This window comes from Nanorana parkeri, unplaced genomic scaffold (assembly GCF_000935625.1).
Source record: "Nanorana parkeri isolate BGI_ZX_2015 unplaced genomic scaffold, ASM93562v1 scaffold1361, whole genome shotgun sequence".
NCBI lineage: Eukaryota > Metazoa > Chordata > Amphibia > Anura > Dicroglossidae > Nanorana > Nanorana parkeri.
In genome coordinates this window covers 391,502-417,325 of record NW_017307629.1, presented here as the reverse complement: position 1 = coordinate 417,325, position 25,824 = coordinate 391,502, and the positions used below count along the sequence as shown (strand labels likewise).

The 25,824-nt window shown below is 40.7% G+C and overlaps 1 protein-coding gene across 1 annotated transcript; it reads right to left on the bottom strand.

Annotated features, from left to right (window-relative positions):
• Positions 1-857: 857 nt before the first annotated feature.
• On the bottom strand, positions 858-25,559 carry DCAF17 (DDB1 and CUL4 associated factor 17). The gene is made up of 14 exons (XM_018569577.1): positions 25,360-25,559; positions 22,943-23,046; positions 21,451-21,541; positions 21,087-21,223; positions 19,339-19,397; positions 18,085-18,197; positions 15,432-15,539; positions 10,953-11,058; positions 9,103-9,245; positions 6,591-6,700; positions 5,420-5,507; positions 3,491-3,574; positions 2,316-2,471; positions 858-1,012 (listed from the first exon to the last, which is right to left on the bottom strand). The coding sequence occupies exons 1-14, from the start codon at positions 25,546-25,548 to the stop codon at positions 899-901; spliced, it is 1,602 nt and encodes a 533-aa protein (XP_018425079.1). The 5' UTR covers positions 25,549-25,559; the 3' UTR covers positions 858-898.
• Positions 25,560-25,824: the final 265 nt, after the last annotated feature.

Genomic DNA, 25,824 nt, shown 5'->3' with positions numbered 1-25,824 from the left:
TCCCTTCTCCAAGTTAATAGGACAGCTTCTTGAGACTGTGCTGCCTCTTGTGATCTTGGACTGGACAGGACAGGACTTGCAGGGAAGCCAAGCTGAGAGAGTGGGAGCCAGCTGTTTGGAAAAATTATGACTATAAGTGCGTGGTCAAAAAAATGTAAATAAATATTTTGCTGGGCAATGTATATTTGATCTAGATTCATTATTGAAAAAAAGAAGATTAACAGTTTACTACTTTAAACCATATTTCCTGTGTGCATTTAATCATCTCCCTTAGCATGGCACAGCCACGTAGGGGGGGAAAAAAAAAAAGCTTGGCTCCAATTAGGGTGGAGTGAAGTGAATTTGGTGAAATTACTTTTTGACGCAACATTACTGATTTCATCCATGGTGACATTTCGCCAGCAGAATTCGACTGAATATTATTTCTAACAATCTGCATGAGATTCTAAACCCACACGTAGAAATCAGACCATGGGCTTGCAGGGGCGTTCAGAGAGAGGACAGTGATTAAAGCATAAATAACAATGACCTCTATACTCTCCGCAAGATCAGACTCAGGGATATTGACCTATGAAATGAGGATACTGGCAATTAGAGTTTATTCTAGCAGGTACAGAGGATGTAGGCATTCTGCAAGTAGGCTGAACTGACATTTCAAAGCATGAATACTATGTTTGATTAAAGTATACTTTTCCTTAAAATGTTACAGAAAGCATCTTAAGTATTTACAGTCATTATTCTAAAGTCAGCACTCTGAAGTTTTAGAGAAGAGAAAAGAGGATTTTAATAAATAAAACCTGGCAGTCCAAAAATATATTTATTGCTTTTAAAAACCAGCATTCTGAACCAAACATCATCATACATTTTCAGCATTAAGAACTCTTCTTTACACCCGGCATCAATCCTCCGAGCCGCAGTGCATTTTGTAAACATAGCATGAAAAGTTATGGTTGGGCCGTTCCTCTATGTGTATTAGAGTGTCACGATCAAACACTAAGATGTGGCTGTAAGTCTGAAAGAGGGAGAAGAAAAAAGGGGGGCACAATTAGACTTCAAATGAGACCTGATAACCTGTCACCAGTAAATATAATCCAGGCTCTATATACAAGAGGAAAACAAAAATAGTACACATTACAACGGATTTAAGCAGACCATATAGAATAAACCATAAATGACTACCATTCCTCCACTCTACCACCTACGAACCTTACAGCTGAACTCCAAGCAAACAACTAAATACACATATGAAATGCATAGAAGCAGGCAGTTTTACATGTTAAAGGATTTGTATTTCTGCTCCTCCAATCAGGTCTCCTGGCAGGACAGGAGACCTGATTTTTCTCTGTTGCAGTTCAGGAAAACTATCAGGTCCCCTCCTAACCCCCAGCCTGTGACTGGACAGTGAAAAGAGAAGCAACACATGATGAGATAATCTCTGTCATGTCTCTGCTCCCTCTTTCTACCAGTGTGCATAACTGATTGGCTCCTTATTCTGCTTCTCTCTTCCCCAACTAAAGGCTGCTGTACAATCATCAAGAGGCTGATACCAAAATCAGTTTTAAATTATTTTACAGCTTACATTTAAGAATAAATTTGATGATGTATTGATGAATACAGAGCTGCATTATTCTGTGTATTTTATATCTGCCTGGAGTTAAGCTGTGTAAAGCTAAATGTGACAAAGTAAACCTATAAAAAAAAAATATCTATCACAGTGCACATGTCAGCTTTGCCAAATAACATCATACTTTGGAGGAACAAATACATCATTCTGAGCTCCACCATAGAGCATTGTTCCGAGCTCCACCTTTCATCTACAGCCTAGGCAAATTTAATAAATAAAACCTGGCAGTCCAAAAATATATTTATTGCTTTTAAAAACCAGCATTCTGAACCAAACATCATCATACATTTTCAGCATTAAGAACTCTTCTTTACATCCGACATCAATCCTCCGAGCCGCAGTGCATTTTGTAAACATAGCATGAAAAGTTATATATATATATATATACACACGCCCTTTTGGGCAGAGAATGAGCTGCCGGCCGCTGTCAGAATACAATGAAGACAGCAGGAGACTCCTCTTTTCAGCACTTGTAAGCAATGATGGAGGAATTTGTAATATTTCCTTCATTCAGCCCCCCCTCCGTGATCTAATCAGAGCAATCCAGTGGGCACTAATGGCACTCTGATTGGAAAATAGGTTGGTGGGGACAGGGCAGAACATAACAAAAGTCAAGCAATGGAATGCATATGTAGACTGCAATAAAGAATAAGAATGAATGAAATAAAATGGATGCAAAGATGTTTCTTACCACATCCCAGGATTCCTGGAGTATGATCTTCTTCATTAATCTTCCTGTGTCATTGCAGTGTAGATTGACATGTGCTTTCCCTTCAGATTCTGTCTGAATAACAGCCACCACAGTCATCAAATCCAGCTCATCTTCATATACTACAGCCTCGAATGTCTGGTGTGGCCAGGAACACAATGACAAAATGAAGATATTGGGTGTATAGTCAGCTAGTCCACCATGCTATTGGTATCAGTTATTCAATCGTGTGCACAGAAATTTCACAGGCTGATTTGCCAAGTCTGCTTGAAGTTTATTTATTTATTATTGGCATTCATATAGCGCCGACAATTTACACAATAATTTACATAGTGTACATTCACATTAGTCCCTGCTCTCAAGGGGCTTACAATCTAAGGTCCCTGTCTCACATGCATTCATAAAAAAGGTATAGACAGGAGCTAATTAACCCTACAACATATCTTTAGAGTGTGGGAGGAAACTGGGGTACCCAGAGGAAACCCACGCGAGCACATGCAAACTCCTTGCATAGTGTCCTCACTGGGATTTGAACTGAGGACCCTTGGTGCAGCAAAGAAGAAGTGCTAACCACTACGGCACTGTGCTGCCCACAGAAGTGTCAAAATGTATTCCTTCATCCCCTGTGAGTTTTCCTGGCTAATATTTCCTGGCTAATATTATATTATAATTATTTGGCATAGACATTTTAGAAGCCATAAAAGTGAGGGGTCTATTTTCACCCACGATTCACCCAATTTTCTTATGGGATTCCATGTGGGTGAATAGTCTGTGAAAGTTGTGTGAACACTGGGTCAAAACATGAATACATAGACCCCTTAGGGTTATTTCAATTAATTCAGGAAAGGAGTTGCCTTTTGTATTTACCTTTTTATGTGCAATTGAGGTTTGCTTGGTGCTTGAAACAAGTAGACTGCATAAAATACACCAGTCTCTGTTCTAGTCAGTGGAGTGTAAAACTTTAGTGTACTTGAGTCTCAGAAATCACTTTTTCAGATCAGGAAATAGCTAATGAACCTACCAGGATGTTTTTGGATCTCCCAGGGAAACCTGAGCACCCGTTAGAAACCCACACAAAAATGGGGAGTTAATGTCACTGTATGCATGGATCATGTAAGTTTACATCATTGTAAGTTTATTGCAGTAGTAGGTTATACCTCTTGTTCAGGATCATCATCCAGCTTATCATAACGCCTTTTCACCAATCTTCCAGATGCAGTCACGGTAACTTTATTGTTTGCCTACAAAAAAAAACAAAAATCAAAATCTTTAAACGTGTAACTTTATATTTTAGGAAATTCTGTACTAAGACAAGGTGACATCCTTTAAATTTCCTCTTACAATTGCTCAAAATTGTTTGGAAAAGGTTTGTTGTCTGACTGTTGATCCAAGGGCGTTAATACTTTCTTAGTTACTGACGCGGGATGACTATGCACATCAGAAGTTTTCATGTTTATTGGACTTCGCTGCATGCTTGTTCCAGGTCTATGATTTAAAAAGAACGGATCCAAAGACAGCCAGGCAACTAGCATTTGCAGAAGGTCAGCAAGGGCAACCATCATATTTCTCTTAGTACACATTTCCATTAATACGAGGAAGTCTTTATTGTGCATACCAGAGATTGTACTGTTCTCGGCTAGCTTCCCATCTGCGAGGTTGGGGAATACACAATAAGGGGAATTTATGAAGAGCGGTGGTAATGAGAAGTTCCAATGACGTATTTCGGGCAACTTGTCACTTTCTCAGGTACAAAGTGTAAACACCGATTTTCTTTCTCCTGCATGCAGAGCTATCAGTGGTGAAAAGCTGCCTGTGCAAGCCAGCAAATGAAAGGGATACCATCCTAAGGCTACATGCACACAGGTGGCTGCAGAGCCCTGCAGCAAGAATCTGAAGATTTTAGGGCAGGAATCCCAGGTCAGTCCTTTAGGATGCGGCCACTCAAGTTGATAACAGGGTGACAGTGGCTGCATTTATCTGTGGTTGTCCAAAAGTGTGGGGATCAGGAAAGATGCTTGATGCGGGATGCAGAGAGATTGCGTCCAAGGACAAGCATCTCTCCCGATCCGCTGGTAATCATTCCATGTACGATTCCATGCAGACAGCCATGGACGGACGCGGCTGCTGCCACCTTATCATTAACTTAGAAGGGTACAGTGGCCACATTTGTATGGACCAACCTTAGATTCCTGCCTCAAGAATCCACAGGTTCTTGCCACGGAAATACTGTGCATGAGGCCTTACACTCTCTTTGGCTGAATGATTTAATGTATTGTAATATTACATATTAATACACTATAAAAGGGCTCTCTGGTCTTTCCTCTTTCTTTTTCAGTTTAGTAAAACATGTAAAATCAAAAACACACCAGAGTCAGACAATACTAACAAATGGTTTACCCCAATATAATGCATTTTAATTCACATGCAAAAGCTATTTCACTCTTAAAAAAAAATAAAAAAAATTGCATGATACCATGGTTAGGGAGGTACAAAGACACAAAATTATTGGATTGTCAGATCCTTGATTTCAAATCAGATGTTTAAATATTAAATAGGCAGAAAGGGCAGCTAATTTGAAAACAATACTCAGCAACAGAGGTGGTGCTGTCAATCCATAATACAGTGGGCAGGACTAGGTGTGGCCAGCTGCTAAATGACAAGATAAAGGATTGTGAATCATCAATGACAGTACTGATAGCCCCACCGCCTGCAACATTTTCTTATCTCACTGTAGTGGAAGCAGCCACAGCCTACATGAGAGTGGCAAATCTGCTCTGAATTCAGGAGCCGTGCAGCATAATTGCCACACAAACACAGGTAGCTGAATTAGGCAGACTCCACTGGCAGGGATCTGTGGTACCAAGCAAAACTGTAAATGCACTTATATTTAAGTGCTGTAGCACAATTGTTTTTTTTTTTTACACTGGACACCATAGTTTTACTTTAGTACAGTACACATCCTTGTTGGTTCCACATGTGTTGGTATATAAACATTTAAAAGGGGAGTCCAAAAGCAGGACACAAAGTGGAATAAGAATTCATGAACTAGATTTCACAGTACTGACCATATACAACACTGTGCTTACCGTTGCGTCTCGCATGGCTAGAATAATGAAGTCCTCCGTGATCCCATACTGGTATGAATCGTTTTCCAGCTCTTTAATCCTTAAAACACTGCAGCAAAATACCAAGAAGCAAAACAAAATACAGTAAAATTATGTACCATTGCCATTTAGCAACAGCCAATCCTGAAAAAGAAAATGAAAAAAAGTGGGAATGGAATGTTAAACCATACATGATCTGTCTGCTGTATGTATATATCTATATGGCGCTGTCATTGTGCAAATTATTTCAGATGAAGTCCAAATCATTCATATGCAAATTAATCCTATAGATTTGTCTATTAACTGTTTATTAATGGGTTTTTTTTATTTTGAGAAACTGAGGAAAAAGTAAAAATGCAATGTTATTGTACTCTGGTAGGTCTGCTTGGAGTTCCATCCAGCACTTAAAAGAATGGTGATCAGAGAAGCTTAAAAGAGCTCCACTGCATCCTGCCTTGGCAGTGTGTGCATTGTTATCTTTATTTAGTGATGGGGATCCTATCTAGAACTTTTCTGATGGTAGAGTTGTTTAGATCTCTACAATCAACATCCAGTTGCTAAAGCAACATCCAACAATCAACATCCAGTTGCTAAAACGCATATTAGCTGATTTTCAAAGAACACTTTTGGGACAAAATATGGTGCCCTTGTCTATTATAAGAAACTCTACACAGGACTTTTTTTTGGAGTGGGAAGCCTGTCCTCACAAATGTCAAGATTTTATCTCCATTCCAGTGCCATTTCTAGGCCCACCTTTTCCATGCCGAAAAACATTGGCCAAACCCTGCTCTTTAGTTAACCATCATTTAAAATGTAAAATAACTGATTAATCATGCAGTTTCAAGGATATAAAAACACTTTTCCTATTTATATGTTTTTACATTGCTTGACATTTACTACACATCTACAGGGCAGCCAATGCAGAGGAAGTGGCAAATGGTCACTTTATGAAATGTGTCCTTAGCATGTGCAATCACGTGGTCCCCAAGGGCATCCAGACCACTCTTTGGGGTGTTTGGCATTCAGGAGACAGCAAAAACATGTAAAAACTAATCAATAGCCATCTAGTCGTGGAGATCACACAGTAACGAGACAGAAAAATATTTAGTGTTCATATCCTGGAAGATACAAAACAATTCCTCGCCATCCTCACCTGATCTGATCCGGTCCAACGTGAATTATTCTTTCAGATGTATCTGGATGGAAGTGAATCCAGTCAGGTTCCAGTGAACAGTATTTCAGATCACGTATGCCATTCTTCACCTGCAGTATATAAAATATACATGAATGGTCAGGAAAAAACTGGAAAAGGAGTTATGGAAAAAAATGAAAAGAGCAATACCAGGCGGAAAGCGACAGGCTCCCTGCGTGAGAGAGACAGGGAGGACGGTGTTCCAGCATCACCACTTAGACAAAAAAAAGGGAGTGGCGAGTACAGTACAGGAATATCTGGGTGAGAAATTGATCTACTTAGCAGGTAGGCTATGATATTTCTATGCTTCTGAAAGTATGATGTACCTTTAGTTTTTGTAAAAACTACATTCGTACATTAGTTCCCTAACCTAAGCTAATCTAGAAAAAAACCCCAACCTGGCTTCCTTGTTCAGAAATTGCTGTGGCTATGCAATAAGCCCTTGTAGACCTCAATGGACTTGTACTGGTCTCTGTTGTGGCCGGTGATCAGAAAGGTTTGGTTTAGATCATTCGGTATATATTCTATTTGTAATGAACACACAAATAGATAGAAGAAATGTTTTTCTTCTCTTTGCCTAGATTTCTGCTTTGAGGCTGTTACCAGGATCACCAGACCACTTTCTTACACGTACAGTTATGTTAAGGTAAAACAAATGTGCATGCTCATGGAATGAGTCTATCTGGAGAACAGATTGTACATTCAACCAACATTTTATGTAATTAGATAGCTTAGGAAATGTACTAAGTCATATCAATTTAATTGTGCTGTAATGTTTTTAAAGAGATGTTACTGTAATGTAATTGTTTACTATGCAAAATGAATAAAAAGATTTTTCAAAAAAAAAAAAAAAAGAGAACCTGTACTTAAAATATGCCACTACCGTTTTTCCTATTTGGGTAAATAAGCATCCTTCTACTCGCATGAGCAGTGTTGAGGTATGGTCACTATTGAAGATTGTGGAAGACTTGATTTAGAGATTGTTTTAAAGGAGTTCCTGACTGCCCAGCTCTGTCCAAACCACCAGTCCGCCAAGATCCTCAGACACAAACCATGTGACCAATGCATCAGTGCTGACCGTATGACTAGGCACCCGAGGGATTCAAAATAACCCTTATTACAGAAATGGTACTGTTCGGAGCACATTTTATATCATGCAGGTTATATCTTTAAATAAACACGTATTACATTTTCACAATAGATGTGCTTTAACATCATATTCAATTTTAATACAGCCATCCTGGCAAGAAAAAGGTTTGCATTGCCATCATAACTGTCACTGTCCCAAACATTGTTTTCTTAATACATTAAATTAATGCACGGTTTTACTTTGTTTGCTTTGTGTCATACATCTGGCAGCAAATGATTCTTCTGGCCCAGTTGAAAATGAACACCACTAATGCTCTGAGGCATTTACAAACACTAGAATGAAGTCTGAACTTACAAATATCCTAGTATGCTAAAGGAATTATATATACACTGGTTGAGTTGATAAGGAGAAGAGCAATAAGCAATAAACTAGGGGTGCACCGATACCGGTATTTCGGTATAGAGTTCAGATAGGGTTAGGCGATTGCCGAGTTATTCTACCTATATGGTGCAATGAGCCAGGGCACTGACTGGGATTTACACAATGGGGAACCAAGACCACCCACTGGTTGTTGAGGCAACCAGGAGGCTTCTCCATCCAGGAGCCAATGGCAAAGAGAAAGGCAGAGGGTGTGTGCTGGGAACCTCCCCCAGCAAGGCCCACACCTGACATCACTAATGGGCACGGGAGCACACGCACCATGTCCACCGCGCGCACATCCGCCGCACATGCGTACCTGCAACCCTGGCGCCAGGAGTCCTGCCAGGAAGGAGACCCCCGTGCCCTATGACGCACTTGACAACCACAAGGAGTGGCAAGACGGCTGGTACCCTGACATGAGATGACGAGGGAGCATGAAGCGGGCTTCCCGTCCAATCAGGAAGCTGGGCAGCATGTAATGACGCGCTGCCCGGCTTCCTGATACAGGAGCATACGAGTACTCACCTATATACTCGGCACCGATACTAGTATCGGTATATCCCTAGCAATAACCATATAGTATCCTATCCAATCAAATATCACTGCTAAACTCTATTTAGATAAAACAAAAAGACAACTTTTTGCAATTATTAATGCATCATTAAAACAGTAATTTTGTACTCCTTAAAAACCTTTTCTTGGAGTTCATTGAGGAACACAGGATCAGAAGGATTGTAAGACAACTGGGTTATCCTGCTGCCTGTAGGAGATTGGACACTGGCAAACAAAAGCTGTCAGTCGGGTATAACGCCTCCCATTCCCATCAGGTTTCAGTTTTGTGGAAAAGCAGAAGTAGTAGCACTATTGCTGTTGCTTAAAATGAATCCAAAAGCAGGAGGGCAGATATTCTCAAATTTGTCAAGCACCGATAAAACCAAAATAATAATAAAAAAATGTGCTTACAGGGCTGTGATCATCAAGGGAGCGGATGTGATAGGTGCCTTTCTGCGTTTTGTTGTTGGGCGTAATTATATAATGCCAGGGATAGCCACCCACTTGGAAAGCATTTTCTAGACAAGGTACTTCAAAGAGAAACGGAGGTTTTTCTATAGAAGAAGAAAAAAAAAACATAATCCCTTAGGCGTTACATATTCTTACATAAAGAAGATACTTCGAATCACCTACACATTGTAGCATATGTAAGGACACACCATATAAACCAGATTGATTTCATGACGTGATATAATAACATGGCAGTGATGTGCACTAGCAATGGCAAGCAGATTCCAGCTTGCTAGAATACTGTAGTCAGACAAGGGAGAGATGCTTTAACCTTAGGAGTAATATTACAAGAAATGGGCCAGAAGAAAGTAGAACATGCTGTGAACTGTATCCTTAAACCCAACCTGCCATTTTGGCAACTATACTAAAGCCCAATTGCACCTTTGTAGGTCATGCAGAGTTCTAAAGATCATGCCTGCAAATCGGACTCCAGCTGTTCTGTTGAGTCTATGGTCAGCTTTAATTTAAAGCCTAAATTTACTTTATAAAATTGTGATCAATAAATCCAGTCAGCATATAAAACAGCAACAATGATGTAGAACATCCTTTTCTTTTTATCTTTAAAGTTCCCCCAGTCCCCGCAGAAAATGTTGATACCAGTCCAGAGCTGCAACTAAAGAGAGCTGTGCTCTATGTAAAGGGACTATAAAGGTACAGCAGTGTGACAGTCCCCTTGCCTTGTCAGAGCTACAGTGGTGGAATCAGCAGGAAGCATAATCACCAATGGCACTGCTGTAGTGAAGACAAGGCAGGGGGGAGTATTAGACTGCTGTACATAGACTGCTGCTCTCACACAAAGCACACTGGTCTTTAGCTGCAGACTCCGGACCTGCGTTAGAGGCTTATTCTGGGTTTGGGGAGACTTTGAAAAGAAAAAGTTTTCTGTTACATTGTTTTAAGTACAATTGGGTTTTAAATTAAAGCTGACCATAAGAGTACTCGCCCAAATACTCAGTAGCGGCACCGATACTAGTATCGGTGCATCCCTACATTTAGGCCTTTTTAAACCTGCCCATTTGTTAATTCCCCAAAGAAATGTTGCCCAATATTATCTGTGGGAACTCACTGACATGGAATTTTCCTACTGGCTGAAAATAATTGGATTGGTAACTCTAATTTTACATCTTTGGGTGCCTAACACAACAGGTTTATAGCAGTCACCGCAAAGTTCTACACATTTTTTTTTGTCTTGTAATATTACCTACATTAACCAAGTACCGGCGAAACCCAGGCATGATTTCTTCAAACTAGATTTGCATATAGATCACACCAAGATCCAGAGCAATTGGGGAGTGCAGGAAGGTCCTCAAGACCTTCTTCCATAGGCAGTTGTGTTTGGTCAACCTGTCATAGCAGAAATATTGTATATTGGCTGCCACTGCTGACCTCCATCTGAAAATTCTTGTTGCCAGGCTGTCTCTGGCTTAAATAATTTACTGATAAATTGACCAGGGATAAGCAGGCAGCAAGTAAAGACAGAACTCTGGATATGCATACTTGTTTAGGTCAGTGATTGGGAAAGAACTAAAGCCAGGAGGTCAACATAATTATAAGGTGATCTGGAAAGGTATCGTGTGTATTTCTCTTTTCTGTGAGGTTACATTAGTGTAGCTACCAGCACATTGCACCGGTCAGTAATTAGGCATTTTTGTATTGTCGAGTTCTGTGCATAGGCATATGGTGGTATTTCAATTTCTTCTAAATGCACCAGTAGTTTAGGTTTCACATGCAGAATACAATAAAAACAATACCAGTCAATGTGATGTTACAGGGAACGCCAAATGGAAAGTCTCCAACTGTCCCGGCTTCACCTTTCCAAGTGCAAGTCTCCCCCAAGACACACGTCTGCTGCATGTACTGAAAGTGGTAAATGAAATGAGCTTACAATATTTATATTATTTGGCAAGACCATGAAAATTGGGTTAATTGGGCAACAGAAATCTGCACATTGCAATATCCCACAGCAACCAATAAGCAACAAGCTTATTAGGAATAATAAAATCTGACTGCTTATTGCAATCTGCACCACATATCTGCTTTTTGTTCAGTCTTACTCAATTAAAATGTTTATCTGTATTGTAGACAAAACTAGATCACGCTCACACACAATACAGTCAGATCACTACCAGGCCCTCCCTGCATTCACACAAATCTGCCATATGAAACCTAATCTGCACTACATGCAGTTCTGGAGCTTGCAAAAAAATTCTAGAGCACATTCAGAGCCCATTCACACCATTGCGCTGCGGTATTTCAAGTTATGTGCTTTGCTAAAATGTAGTGCCATTAATTCTAAATGCCACATCAACACACCTTCCCAGCACACTTTTCAGTGCAAGACAACATGCTGACATGCTTTGAAGTGCACTGCCAAAAATGCTGCATGCATGATTTTTTTTGTCCATTGTGGTTGTGACGGACTCCCTGGCACCCCGACTGAGCACCTCCGTCAGTGATATGGCTTCCCAAATGGAACGTATTCCAAACCCTGTTACCATTACCTCAAGAATCAGGCAGCACTCATTTTGAGGTAAGCAGAATGACACAAGCCTTTATTAACACCAAGCATTGGAGTTTTATAGAAAGAAGCCCACCCCCTCCGGTCTAGAACGAACCGGTATCAACCACTTTGTAGGAGGCTGCTTTGTCCCAATACACACTTCGAGTTGGGAGTCTAACAATGGGCTGATTAGTTTAACAGATAGGTGTGGATGGGGGATGGGAGGAGTGGATGGGGGATGGGAGGATAAACAAAGAGACATACCCACAGTGCCTTCCCCAGCGTTAGCAATACACAGCCCGGATTTGTCACAGTGGTGCATTAGGCAGCCCACTTCAATGAATGGGCTGTGTTTACGCATGTGTGATAATCACACCACGGCACACTGGGCTGGTGTTAATGGGCTCTAACGTGTGCCATTGCCCGGTGGCATGTGTTTTGATGCATAGGTGTAAATCCAACCTACATTTATTTTTTAAATGAAAGCAGTGCAAGTACCTAAAGTTGACTTGATATCCACCTCTTGCAGTGCACTGTACAGCACAGCCAAGACTGGGAGGGGGTGAGGCAGAAGAAGGAATAATTGTGCTGTAGTGCTTATGTGCTAACAGGAGACATGCTGATAGGAGGAAAAGAGCAGAGGGACAGATAAATAATAAAATCAGGCTTCACTTTCAAGTCCCAGGCTAGGAGAGGGACAAGATCTTTAAGTCTTAACTGCAGCAGAGAAAATATCAGGTCTCCTCAGCTGCCTGAAAGAGCTGTGTAAGTTTCAGAACTATATGGACAGAAGTGCAAACCCTTTGGCAGGTAAATGGCCCAGATATTTAGATTTCATCTGTGTTTGGTTTGCCTGGAGTTCAGCGTCCAGTAAATACCTTAAAGAAGAACTCTGGGAATGTAAAAAACATACCTTTGCAGTGGGGTTACCCCCGCACTACAAGGGATGAGTGCTAATTTTGCCTAGGGGCTCAAATAAAGCAGATACACTCAATTGATCCTCAGTCCCGCCAGGGTGCTAGAACGACCCTCACCGTCTCTTCTCCCCTGGGCTCCGGCAGCCTAAGATCCCCCTGTCATCACATCTAATGCAGGTCTTTTGACTTGCATTAGATTCAAGTACACTGAAGCACAGTCCATAGCCAGAGCAAAGGGGGAGAGAGGCGAGCGCTGACCACCGTAGGATCGAGAATCAGGCCAGTATATCCACTTTATTTGAGCTCCCTAGACAAAAGAAGCTCCTAATCCTTGCAGTGTGAGGGTAGCCCCACTCCAAGGCGAGGTTTTCTGAATTCCTGGAGTTCCTTGTTATAGCATTTTTTTTTAGAAGACTTTACCATTTTTTATAAGCTTACTCTTTAATATTTTTGTTGTCAAAATATGCCATGAGAGGGCCTTGTCTACTAACAACTGTGCAGATAAGATATCAGACACGCCAGGAGCACATTGCTTTTAATGTGCTGGCTGACTTACAGACTTGCATTGTAAGAAAGAGCAGTAAAGCACAATCCTTGCAAGGCAGAAATGAATCCTGCATATCTTAATGAGCAAATAATGCTACTTCCCAATGACATACGTAATTACAAATAAACACACAAAAAAAAAGATTATTAACGAGAATCAGATCTAAATTTACATGTTTACCTAATAAAATTGAAAGCACAATGACATTCTCTTTAAGAGTGATTATAATCCGGGCCAGGCTAGGTCTGCAAGGAGTTTGCATGTTCTCCCTGTGCTTGCGTGGGTTTCCTCCGGGCACTCCGATTTCCTCCCACACTCCAAAACATGCTGGAAGGGGTTGAGTGTATTATAATTTTGTGTGTGTGTGTGTGTGTGTGTGGTGTTAATAAGGGGGGAGCATATTATTTTATGTTGGGGGGTTAATATGAGCAGTGTATTATTATGCTTTAAGCTGGCCATACACCTTACAACCACAACCGACTTTCGTTGTGCGATGGTTGTAAGGTCCGACCCGTTGTAAGGTCCGGCCCATGCAGCATTCGTCTTCCGACCACGCCACCAACCCGCCAAAAATCTTACGATTTTCGGCAGATTTTCCAGCGTGCTTGGAAGACGAAAGTCGTACGACCTTACAGTAGAAGCGGTCGCACGCTGCCCATACACCTGCCGATTATCATACGATTGCAGGATCACCCACGATTATCGTACCATAATCGGCAGGTGTATGGACACCTTTAGTGTATGTGTATATTAGGCCCCATTCACACCTACAGTATATTTCAGGTGCGAGTAGAGATTCCTGTGTCAGGAACTTGCGTTTTCCTGCAGCAGGAATCCCTAATCTGCTGTTTACAAGCGGCAACTATCACAAGATAAGAATCATAGAATTATTTAAGAGGGTGTGTTTGGGGGCGGAGTTAAGGCCGGGGCAGGGTAAGGGTTAGGTGGGGCAACTGGTGGCTAGTGACTCTTAAGGCCTGGCTAGTAGCTCAGGACTTGAAATTTGAGCCCTGCCTTAGACTATCACCAGCTATGTGAAAAACATGTAATGGCCTCTTGCTATTTAAAAGAAAAATGAAATCCAGTACCCAGAAATCTGGCATCAATTGTTTCAGTAAGTCATTTCAGCAACATATGGCAGCAGTACCTTGTTTTTCTCGGAAACTCACAGCTGTGGAATGTCTTTCTGTTGTAATAGATTGCTACGTTGGCCAGCTGATTTGAAAAATGTTCCGGAGGGCTTGGCAGCGAAAGGGTTAAGGCTACATAATAATTCCTGATCTACATTTGCTTTATTGTAGCCAAAATCATTTAAAAAACAACAATACACAGACAGAATGTGGGGCTCAACAAGATAAATCTATAGCCATCTGGGGCTAGCTGTAGACACTTAGACTACTTTAGCAAAGCAAAGCCATGGCCTCCGATCATGCTGAGTGAAAGAAAAAATGGCAAAGATGGGAAAAAAAATGAAAGGAAAAAAGGGCATCACTGCGGAAGATGGATTTTATGCAACTTTGCTGAAACCGGCTACAGACATTGCAATACAAAAAGGTAGAGGATTGTCTGTCTTGTGTTAAACTATATGTTAACTGAAACACTAACCTCTCATACAAATTTTAAAAAGTTAGTGTAATTAAAGTTATTCTCAATATTTGTAAGTCTTTAGCTTTCATTAAAATACCCGCCATGAAGGTGCATATTCAGGCACTTCCTAGTAAAGGGTAACGACGCTCTGACCGTCTCCTACATTGCCACCCTGTCACAAAGGCTTCCTATGGAGACTACAAATGGCTGTTGCATCTCACATTACATCATTTAATGATATTAAAAGTCAAAAGCTAGGCTATTTCCATTGCCGATATAAATCACATACAATGGACGTGGCACTTTGATGTTTAAAAGTTTCAGTTTTGTGTAGAATCAGCTTGTCCCCTGAGCACTGGCCCCAATATCCTGTTTTAGGGTGGCTCTGACTTGCAGGGTTCTATGGAGCCACACTTGTGTGTGCTACTAAGCCGTGTGTGTCTCCACAAAACACACAGACATAGCAAGGCTATGTTCCTTGTGATCTTGGATTGGATAGAACTTCAGGAGAGTGGAGCTGAGAGAGTTGGAGCTGTTCAGAAACAAGATGACTAAGTGCTTGGGCTAAAATGTAAAGGAATACTTTGCTGGGCAATGTGTATTTGTTTGATCTGGATTCATTATTACAAATAAGATTGAGATTAATACTACTTTAAGTAGATAATATTTTATTTCATACCTGCTCAGCTATCCTCTCAAAGCTGTAGAGGCGGACAAGTCCAGCACTGTGCATTACGATCAGCATGCCATTGGAAATCATGGCATCAGTTACATTAGACCCAAACACCTATGAGGGAATAATAAAATGGTTAGTTGACAGAATTATGACTGTTGCATTAAAAAAAGTGTTTATTGCGAGGGATTTCTGCTATTACTAGATTTGAAATGGGTTAGTTTTGTAATATACATCTTATGATGGCTGGATTAGGCAATTATCTTACCTTTGGGGGTGGGGAGTGGGGGGGGGCTTAGCCTGCAGGCCGTCAATTGCTGATCATACTGATTGGAAAAGCTGTCGCCTACCCTGATGAACCAACAATATCTACATATGTTGATGTGCCAAGCCGACTGCAGAACTTGCTTGCATGAGCACCCTCCCCCTCAATCCTATGGACAACAAGGACCAAATCTACCCAAAATTAGATTTCAATTTTTCATAGTTGCTAGAAAAAGGGAGGGATTAAGTGTCAGGGTCAGATTTAGGGTTAGGTTACAGACTGGTGTCTGGATTGTGTAGGAGAACATGTTGTTTTTTCATTGGTCTGTGAAATATGATGTAATCTACGCTTTAAGTGAGGGGGTGCTATTGCGGAGCTGCTTTTAAAGATGGAATTTGCCTAGATGTTATTCTGACCCTCTGCTTTTAATACTTTCCAAGTCTGTGACAAGTCAGAGATACCTAATTTTCCTACATATCCTGAGTCAGTGACTTAAAGTACTGAAGACAAAGGGTCAGTGTGACAACCAGTATCCATTAACTAGAGAAGCCACTGATGGCAGCTGGACACTGTCTGATTACTATGGGATCTATTAATATAAATGCTAGCATTACACAGTGGAGTTAAGAGGTCCTGGATCCAGTTGAAATGCCCAATCGGCAACGCTGGATGGAGAGGATTAGTCCAGGACTTTGCCATGAAATATTGGTAAGCATGCAGCTTGTATAAAAAGAACATGTCAAGAGTTACAACAGCCTTTGAAATACAATTGCATGCAAAGCAGATTTACTTACCTGATCCCCAGTCCCGTCGGCTCCTTGGGGTTCAAAGATCGGTCCTCAAAGTCTCTTGTCCCCTGGGCCTCAGCGGTCTAAGGACCACTGATGACATTTCTAATGCAGGTTCCATAAACCTGCATAAGACCTGAGGACACTGAGGGACAGTCCACAGCTAAAGCAGTTAGGGAGAAGAGGAGAGCGCTGACCGGTGGAGGAGCGAGGTTCAGGTAAGCAAATCTAACAAAAATTAGCTCCACTTACTTTTTGCTTGCCTGGAAATTGCAATTCTGTGAATATCCTACAATATTAACCACTCAGGTCTGAACAAATCCCGGTCAGCAGATTACAGTGGTGGCTAAACTCCCCTGGCAAACAGAAGGTCCTGCTTAAAGCTTTATTAGGTGTGGGCATCCAGGCCAGCAGCACTGCCATTGTTGGTGGTGTATAGTGGAAATCATTAACTACTACCTTACAGCAGACAGGCAACCTGGTTACTGGCCACAATGTCATTGCGTCCCATGCAAGCTGTTACAATCTCTGTGTATACAGAATGGGGGGACTTTCTGCATATGCATTTGTAGGGTCAGATTACCATTAGACACAGTAGGCCTGTGCCTATAGGCAGCAGAATGGACTTTTCCTGGTCTAGTTTAGGACCACACATTTGGTTCTATCATTGGCATAAATAAAAGTCATCTGAGGAAACATTATTTACACATTCATATAATATTCTAAGTTGGGTAGGAAGCCGTGAAACATGAGGCTGTTCAGTGTAAAAGAGGCGATCCCAGCACAGAGGGAGATGCTTTTGGCATGAAAGGTCATCTGCCTACAGGCTCTCAATGAAAACCTTGCAGGAGAACATGACTACTCTTACATAAACTAACTTATGTTACTCTGATTTTACTTCCCAGAGACATTCAAAATGTTCACTACTCGTAAGATAACTGGATATAGACACTTTCAACAAAATGTTATAACAATGGTTGGTAAAAAGAAGACATATGAACAGCTGGAAACCTGCCCTCTAGTGGTCATCCTCATAAGAAACACAAACTATCACAACACAAAAATGTCATCCTGACATAATGACACATCACAGCCGAGGCAGCCATTTTACAGGATAAAACATTAACCACAACAATGATAGCAATTCAGTAGAAACATTTTTGTGTGTTTTACAGGCATTTTCTGTTCATAAGCAAGAGCGTTTTAAGATGTGTTTTCAGCTCCTTTTCAGTTGTCCAATGAAAAGCAGTCTCAGCTGCAAAAAAAAAAAAAGGCGCAAAAAACGAGCTGATGAGCACGTTTCCTTTTAAGTCTATGGAGCAAAAGATGCTGATAAGCTCCACAAAAGAAGAAGATTAAAGACTATTTTAAACAATACGCTTATTTTTACGCGCGTTTGCATTAACATAGGAGTACATGGGGTTTTGATCTGCATGCGTTTCAGTGCAGAAAAAACACGCAACAAAAATGCTCTGGTGTGAATGGGGCCTTATTTATTTATCATTGTGTTCACTACTTTAAACTTACATTTTTATCATTCTCAAAAATAGTGACAATGTCACGGGGGAAATATTGCAAATTGTGAAATAAGACAAAATAAAGATACCTTTTTATCAATCTCCAGTACACCTACTAACGTCAGGGGGAAAACATTGAAGATCGCAAAATAAAACAGCACTGTGCTCTGAAATATAAAGAGAGATGTGAATAAGCTACTAACTATAAAATAAAAAACTGCTGTATGAAAACCATGTACAGAAGAATTGACAAAACAGTTCATTTTTCTTATGGGCTGCTAATATGCAAATCAGTTGATCAGCTTTAAGATCACTAGTTTGTGTCTGCCCCCTTTGGCCACTGACATCTGTGATGGGCTGAGGAAAAGAAACCGTCTCAAAGGGCACAATTTTGGATAAAAAAAAAACCCCCAGAACTGAGGGCTCTGAAAAGTCTTGTATTGCGGCCTCTGTTATACAGTCATATCACACCAGGGGTGGGTAGCTCTCATAAACCATGTATAATACTTTATGAACATTTTCTTTTTTTTGTCTTCCAGTCATTTTAATATAAGGATCAAACACGACTCAATTTTAAAAAACAAGTACAATGTTTACACCCCGAGCATTTTTATTAAAGCCAAGCAAATTAAATTTTCATGTGTAAAATGTTCTCTTCTCCGGCTGTACTGACAGCTTAATTAAAAACCTGAGTTCCCATTTGGTTCAAATTTACTTTACAATGGCAGATGAAAAGATCTTTTTTTTTTTTTTATGAACAGGAATACTTCCATCAAACAAATCATGTATAGTTACATAGTTAGTCAGGTTGAGAAAGGACACAAATCCATGGAACATCATTGGCAGCCCTTTAGCCAAGCATGATCAGTGCCGCTAAACTGCTAAAACGTTCACACAACCTAAAGCAACACTAAACTGAGGAGTTACATTTTTGTTAATAGTTAAGGTACTTGAATACTTTTTTTAAATGTATCTTTATTTGTGTATCACTCGGCTGTAGATCCTCTAATCATCTCTGAATTGGTGCCGACACTGTCCTTCCTTCTGGAGGGGGGCTACTTTTTTCCCCATGGTCCCTGTGTGTGTTGTAAAGTAGTCACCGCTCCAAGCTCACTCTTGTGATGGACTACAATCTAATGTTTAGTTTACTAATTTGTACTGAGATTGTAGTCCACCACAGGAGTGAGCTTGGAGCGGTCACCACTTTACAACACTTTTCTTTAGTGCATTTTTAAGATTCAACTCCTGGGTTTAGTGTCACTTTAAGTACATTTACAATAAACTTCAACGTTCATAACATTGTCTTTATGATAAAACACATACCTGTTGGCTTTCAGAGACACTATTCTTTTGGATAGACTTGACAACTAGAGTCTCCTGTGGAACATCCCAGGCAATATACCTGTTGTCACAAATCAGATGTCCGTTGTCACAGTTAGAAGTTGTATCTGTATAGCTTTCTGAAAGGTGAGGAAAATACTACACTAGAGTTCCTACCATAAAATAACATAACTGCGCAGATAAAACTTGTGAGATGCACAACTATCGGCAAACAATGGTCACCCCTTCAGAGTCCCCAATGATCAGCTGTTTTTAAGGCTTCAAGTGGATGGACTCATAGTACCGTAATGCGTAATAAAACATTAAAAATAAAAAAAGATTATTTTACTAACACAGGTTTATTATTCTATTCAGACAGTCTTATGAATTACAAATGCCTATGCTGCGTGCACACTCAGACAGGAGGCACTCTTTATTTTCTGGTGCAGCAGCTTCCTATGCACCTCTCTGCTTACATCCTGCTCATTGGACAATGAATTCACATCATCATCTCTGTTTAATGTGCAAGGAATTGACCCAGGAAGCAGTAAGGCTGACCCAACTGGCCTAAACATTAAACATGGGAGCTGCCATTGCTGAATTGTGTTTCAAGGTACATACTCCAGGACTGATGTGTATTTCCTTGTTTTATTACTGAATGAGCAACAGACTCAGGACAACCAAGTGCATATTAGCTATCCTGACAAAACCCAGCACATCCACATTCATTACTCACCAAATGCCAACGCTGGGTAAAAGAGCACAGCCCAGGAGCATGCATTTAAAAAGAAAAAACAAATCTGCAAGGACAGCAATTATATTTCCATACTAATGGCTTCCTTATAACTGTACACAACCTAGAAGGGTGAGGAATACTGCGGCATTAACAGAAGCAATTTCTTCAAGCAGGCGCAGGGTTAAAAGGAGAACTATAGGGTTAGGGCTTTTCCCCATAGTTCTCCTAAGGGTAACGGGAGGACACAAACTAGCGTCCTCCCGTCACCCAAAGCTCAGTATACCGCGAGCTACGACTCGCAGTATACTGAGACGCCGCAGCCGAAACGGATCCCGACAATTATGTCTGGATCCACCCAGCTGCGTGAGTGACATCTGGCTCTGCCTATCTAGAGGCAGAGCCACCTGTAGCCGCCCCCTCCCCCGTCTGTTCCGCCAGTCAGCGCTGGAGGATCGGAGCGGGGAATCCAGTCCCTCCCGTCACCTCTTTCTGCCGGCAGAGGATCGAGAAGTGAGCGAGCGCCGGTATGTGTTCGCTCACTTCCCGATCTACTGAGCCGACCTGTGACAGTCTCATTGTCACAGGTCGGCTCAGATTATGAGGCTGAGTAAAAATCACCTCACCTCATAATTCTCCTTTAATGGTATGAAGCAGATCAGGTGGCCCGTGGTTTTCTAGTCAGGCAAGTTTCTGTATTTGAAAAATGTAAGGGTAGTCTGAGGACCTGAAATGTCTGCAAAAGTGTGCCAGACAAAAAGTAAATCTCTATTTGCCTTAAAGGGCATCACATTTAAGTTAGCTAGAAAATAAAAAATGCTTAAAGTAAGGATTATACATGGAAATAAGTTTAAACAAAATGTAGGCTATATACATGTGTATTTAAATTATAATGCTGATTATGACAGTTTTGTGGAAAAGAAGAGTGTGTGGCCAGTAATGACCAGTCAGATTGAAGAGCAGTGTGCAAAATAAAAGCTGAAATCAGACTATGTTCTGGAGATTGGGTTTCATGCAACAGACTTTAACAGATGTTACCTGAATTTTCTGTATGACCCAAGGTAGACCTTCTGTAATGTCTCCCCAGTATCAGCAGCAATACGTAGCAGCCAGTTGTGACCTGTTATGGCGATCAACGAGGAGGTATAATCGGATGGCTGAGGAAGAGGCTCTCCCTGAAGAACAGGAAATAGTATTATAGTTGATCATATTTTTCCCTGATCAGAGCAACGTATTGGACATGAAAATCGAAAAACACAAATCAAAATATATAATCTAATACAAAAAAACAAATATAACTCAATATAAATATACAGGTGAATACTCAAAGTGGAACCCAACCAAAGAAAAGCACATGGTTATTTTAAAGTGAACCTTTCCTTTGACAATGCAAGGTACTTACCAATGGACATTCACATAACATTGCATCTTCAATCTTTTCTGATTTTAGACATCTCGGCATTTCATACAGTTGATGTGGTTTGGAAGAAAAACTGTATACAAAGATATAATGAATTTAACAATCAATAGTCTCATTCACATTCTGTCACTCCAGCAAGCCTATTCAACACAAAAAAAACACAATGAGTAAAGTGACCAATAACAACCAGCCAAAAAGCACCTTTGCTACAGTAGGCCAAAATTAAATTGGTTGGTTTAAAGGCAGGTATACATGCTTTGAATTTCGGCCGGTTCTTGATTATGTGCGTGTACCTCTGTTGGCACCTTTCCGACCAGCTCCCCTCAAAATCAGCTGATTGAAGGATCATGTTGGAAAATTGTCGGACGAACAGAGCTAGCAGCCAATGAGCTGCCAGCTACCGGCGCCCACTGTCGGAATACAAAAAGAAACAGCTGGAGATTCCTCCATCAATGCTCGTAAGTGTTGATGGAGGAATGTTGGCAGGTTGAGTGAAGAAAATAGAAGCGTGAATACCCGACATAAATTACTCCACTTCAAATATGAACTCCACCACCTTCAATTTTGTGTTTAAAAATAAAATCAAATTTTTAATACAACAAGACTCCCTACCAGAATGCATCTTTTTTTTCTTTCTTAAATTCCTGTAACCCCTTACATAGCACACAGATTGAGAGGAGGCATCAATCTGAGCTATTGACACAGTGCTGTTAGTCTAACACGGTAACGGAGGTGAGAACACAGGAATGACATAATCAGTTTACAGTTACTCCATCACTGTTTAATCAGCAGCCTGTACTGCTTGACTGCAGTTAGGAAAGTAAGGTCACAGACCTATCTGGCAGGGGTGCATAAATCACATTAGTGGCTATAAAATATTACAAACCCTTTGGAAGGAAAGTGTGTGTGTTTTTTTTCCAGTACACCCAGATTTTAGCTATTTACGGTATTTATATAGCGCCGACAATTTACGCAGCACTTTACATAGTTGCACATTCACATTAGTCTACCCTTACGAGCTTACAATCTAAGAACCCTATCACACATGCATACATAGAAGGTCAACTTAGAGAGGAGCCAAACAACCTACCAGCATTTCTTTGGAGTGTGGGAGGAAACCCACGCAAGCACAGGGAGAACATGCAAACTCCTTGCAGATAGTGACCTGGCCGCAATAAACATTACCATTGATCTTTGACCCACTTCAAAGTTATGACACTGTTCCACAACTTAATAAACATGTGTTTACTGAGCTTGATTGATTTTTTTTTCCCCCTCAGATACCTTTCTGCTTTGCATGCAATGAACTGCCCCATTACTTGAAATCAGAGAGATGCCATGGTGAGGTGATAACCCTTTGAGGCCATGAAGACGTTTACTAAAAGGGTACCACAGCTCATATCAGCATACTGTAATGCTGAAACCTGCCTAATAATTAGAACACCAGGACATGATTACACATTGAACTCATTACCTTGTAAAACAGCACCCAAAGTTGGCAAAATAAATTCTTCCATTTACATAGTTGATGGAGGACTTTGAATGTTTTGTCCAAACTTTACGAAACGTTGTGGTTTTCTAAAAGGAAAGACAGAAGACAATTTGTGAACATTAACTACGTTTCTAAATGTTTATAGGAAAGAAGGATATAAACAACTTCTACAGCCGAACAGTCCTCTACTCACCACCACTAGAGGTTCTAGGTGATAGTGAGCTGTGAATAAGTATAAGAATTCTTGGATAGCTAGTTTGGCACAGAGCAGTAGCAGAATGAATGGCCCAGATCTTACAGCGCTCTTCCGGAAAATTAGGAGCTAATGCCTGTACGACTTAAACTCATTTAATTTTTAGGTAGGGGCCAGCAGGTTAAAACGGGTATCAGTTTCATATCTCTCCATGGAGGAATACGGCTGTAAGATTGTCACATCTGTGTTTCACCTTCACCTGCCTGCTTTAGAAAACTATGATGCGTGACGTTTTAGACAGAATTCGGTAAGACAAGCATAATGTCATTGGACGTGAAAGATGGTAAAAATTTCACCATTGGCATATCTCAGGCAGAGGAAAAGATTAACAGTAACTTTTACAGCTTCTAGAAAAAGTTTACAGGACTCAGGACAGATTATAGATGAGCAGCATCTCAAAGTTCTGCATTGGCTACCTCAGATGTCATTATCGCCCTGAGAAATGCACAGTTATTTATTATTACTAATAGTTATTATTACAGGGCTTGACAAATGTTCTGTGAATCTAGGAGCCAGCTTAAAAAGTTAGAAGACCGTTTTTGGTTTAAAATGTGCACGTTTGCGGGGGGTGGGGGGGGCAGGGGGATGTAATTTTTCTTTTTCGTGCAATTTTAATTTAACTTTTTTAAACTTTTTTTTTTAACTTAAATTGAGATCACTTGGGGGGGGGGGCTCATAAGCTTCCTTCGCTTCCTGTCCGATAGCCATAACAGTAAGTTTGGGAAATCCATGGTGGTCAGCAGGGTCACCGAAACTAGTGTCCCCATTGGAAGATTTCCCATTCATTCTTGTTTTGAAGACAACAAAAAATTTGGGATTTTCTTTCACTGTCACCAGGACAAAACAAGTTAATCTTCCTAATGGAGACACAGACAGCAATACAAATAGGTGTTCCAATCCCTCTGCCCTCTATCCAAAACTAAAAATAAAGTTTTTGGCTTCAGTTAGTTAAACTTCCAGCCATAGACATCTATATAAATTCATAAGGGAAAAGTGTTAGCTCTTGTGATGAGTTAAATGATCAGTTTGGTCCTGTTTAGTATACAATTCATTCATTTGTACCCGCTGGATAATACAAACAGCACTCTACTTCCTGTGCAGCAGCTCACATACACTGAAGGGATCCTTTTGTTTACCTTCTTTTGTCTCTCCCATTGTCCAATCACAAGATGCCTTGTTGCCGGTCAATAAAATACAAGGAGTTCTATGAATGAACAAGGATGGGCAAAAAACAACAGGATCGTTTCACTGTAGGGGAGCCGCAGTTCTTGTCCATTTACAGAATGCCTTGTATTCTGTTGACATTCCGTAAATGGAAAAGGGGAGAGAAAAGTGTGGGTAAACTAGAGGATCCCTGCACTGTATGAGAGCCACAGGTCTCATAGCCACAGTGCCGGAGTACAGTGCATTAACCAGTGGGTATAAATGAATTAATTTTACACTAAACAGGACTCGGCTGAACAATTCACACTAATGTTCCCCCTTATGAATTTGTATAGATGTCTGTGGCTGGAGTTCCACCTTTACCTATACCTGCAGGGGTAGCACTTGAAAGTTTGAAAAGATCTGGTTTGGATGGCTTAATAACCCTACCTCATCCCCACCTGCTTTGGTCCTGAACCGACTTTAAGGTGATTACAGATTACAGCGTGTGCAATTCTAATACCACTTAATAAATGTTTCCTAACATAATGTTAAAAAAAACTTTTTTTTCCCCAAATTTTCTGTAATTTTTCCTAATTATAGTAAAAAATAAAAACCCCAGTGGTGATTAAATACCACCGAAATAACGCCCTATCTGTCCCCAAAAAATGGTATAAAATTCATTTCAGTACAGCGCTGCATGACGGAATAAACGTCAGTCAAAGTACCGCAGCGCTGAATACTGAAAAATGGCCTGGCCAGGAAGGGGGTCTAAACACCTGGTCTTGAAGTGGTTAAAGATGGAAATTGTTAGATTTCCCCAGAATTATTTCTCTTTTGCCACTTACATTGTGGGAGGCCATTGCCTGTGTGGGGGTTTTGCTTAGATTATGTTAGCGGGTGTTAGCGGGATAGAGAATGGAAGCTAGGGACTGTTTATGTAAACCCGATTTGGTCCTTTAAACAAGAATGCACATTTCTTTTTTTGTTTGTTTCAAGTTACCTGACATACAGTCTTCCTTAAAATGATCATGTTAATCCTGTGATTACTGTAGCCATACTTTGGAAAGGAGCCAAACGCCCTTCTAGTGACAAGCACGCAGATATTTTTCACACTACCAGCCCTTGAAGAATATCTTTCACTGGTAACTTCAGGAGATGTGGGTGGGTTTAAGCCTACACCAGAATTCATTGCTGGCCACTTCACAGATATCCAGCAAACTGCAGACTTTAAGGACTTGGTGAACACTTCACAATCCTATATTGATTCATGCTTTCCACGCAATGCTAAATCTGTACACGACCTGTAAAAAATAAATCAATCAAAGATAATATTAGCAGCCCATTGTACAAGATGTTGATTTTTAGGATAGAACTGGGTTTACCTATTCATCTCTGGAGGCATTTGTCCCATATTCTGAGCATTGATCAAAGTCACTACAATGTAGCTTTTATCCATACCATGAGA

Excerpts from the sequence above, each read along its gene's own strand:
- DCAF17 (XM_018569577.1), bottom strand. The coding sequence starts at position 25,548 with ATGAATTCTGGTGTAGGCTTAAACCCACCCACATCTCCTGAAGTTACC. Across the intron at positions 23,047-25,359 it reads TAAGGAAGACTGTATGTCAG|AAAACCACAACGTTTCGTAA; the intron begins GTAACTTGAAAC and ends CTTTCCTTTTAG. Across the intron at positions 21,224-21,450 it reads TGTTATGTGAATGTCCATTG|GGAGAGCCTCTTCCTCAGCC; the intron begins GTAAGTACCTTG and ends CCTGTTCTTCAG.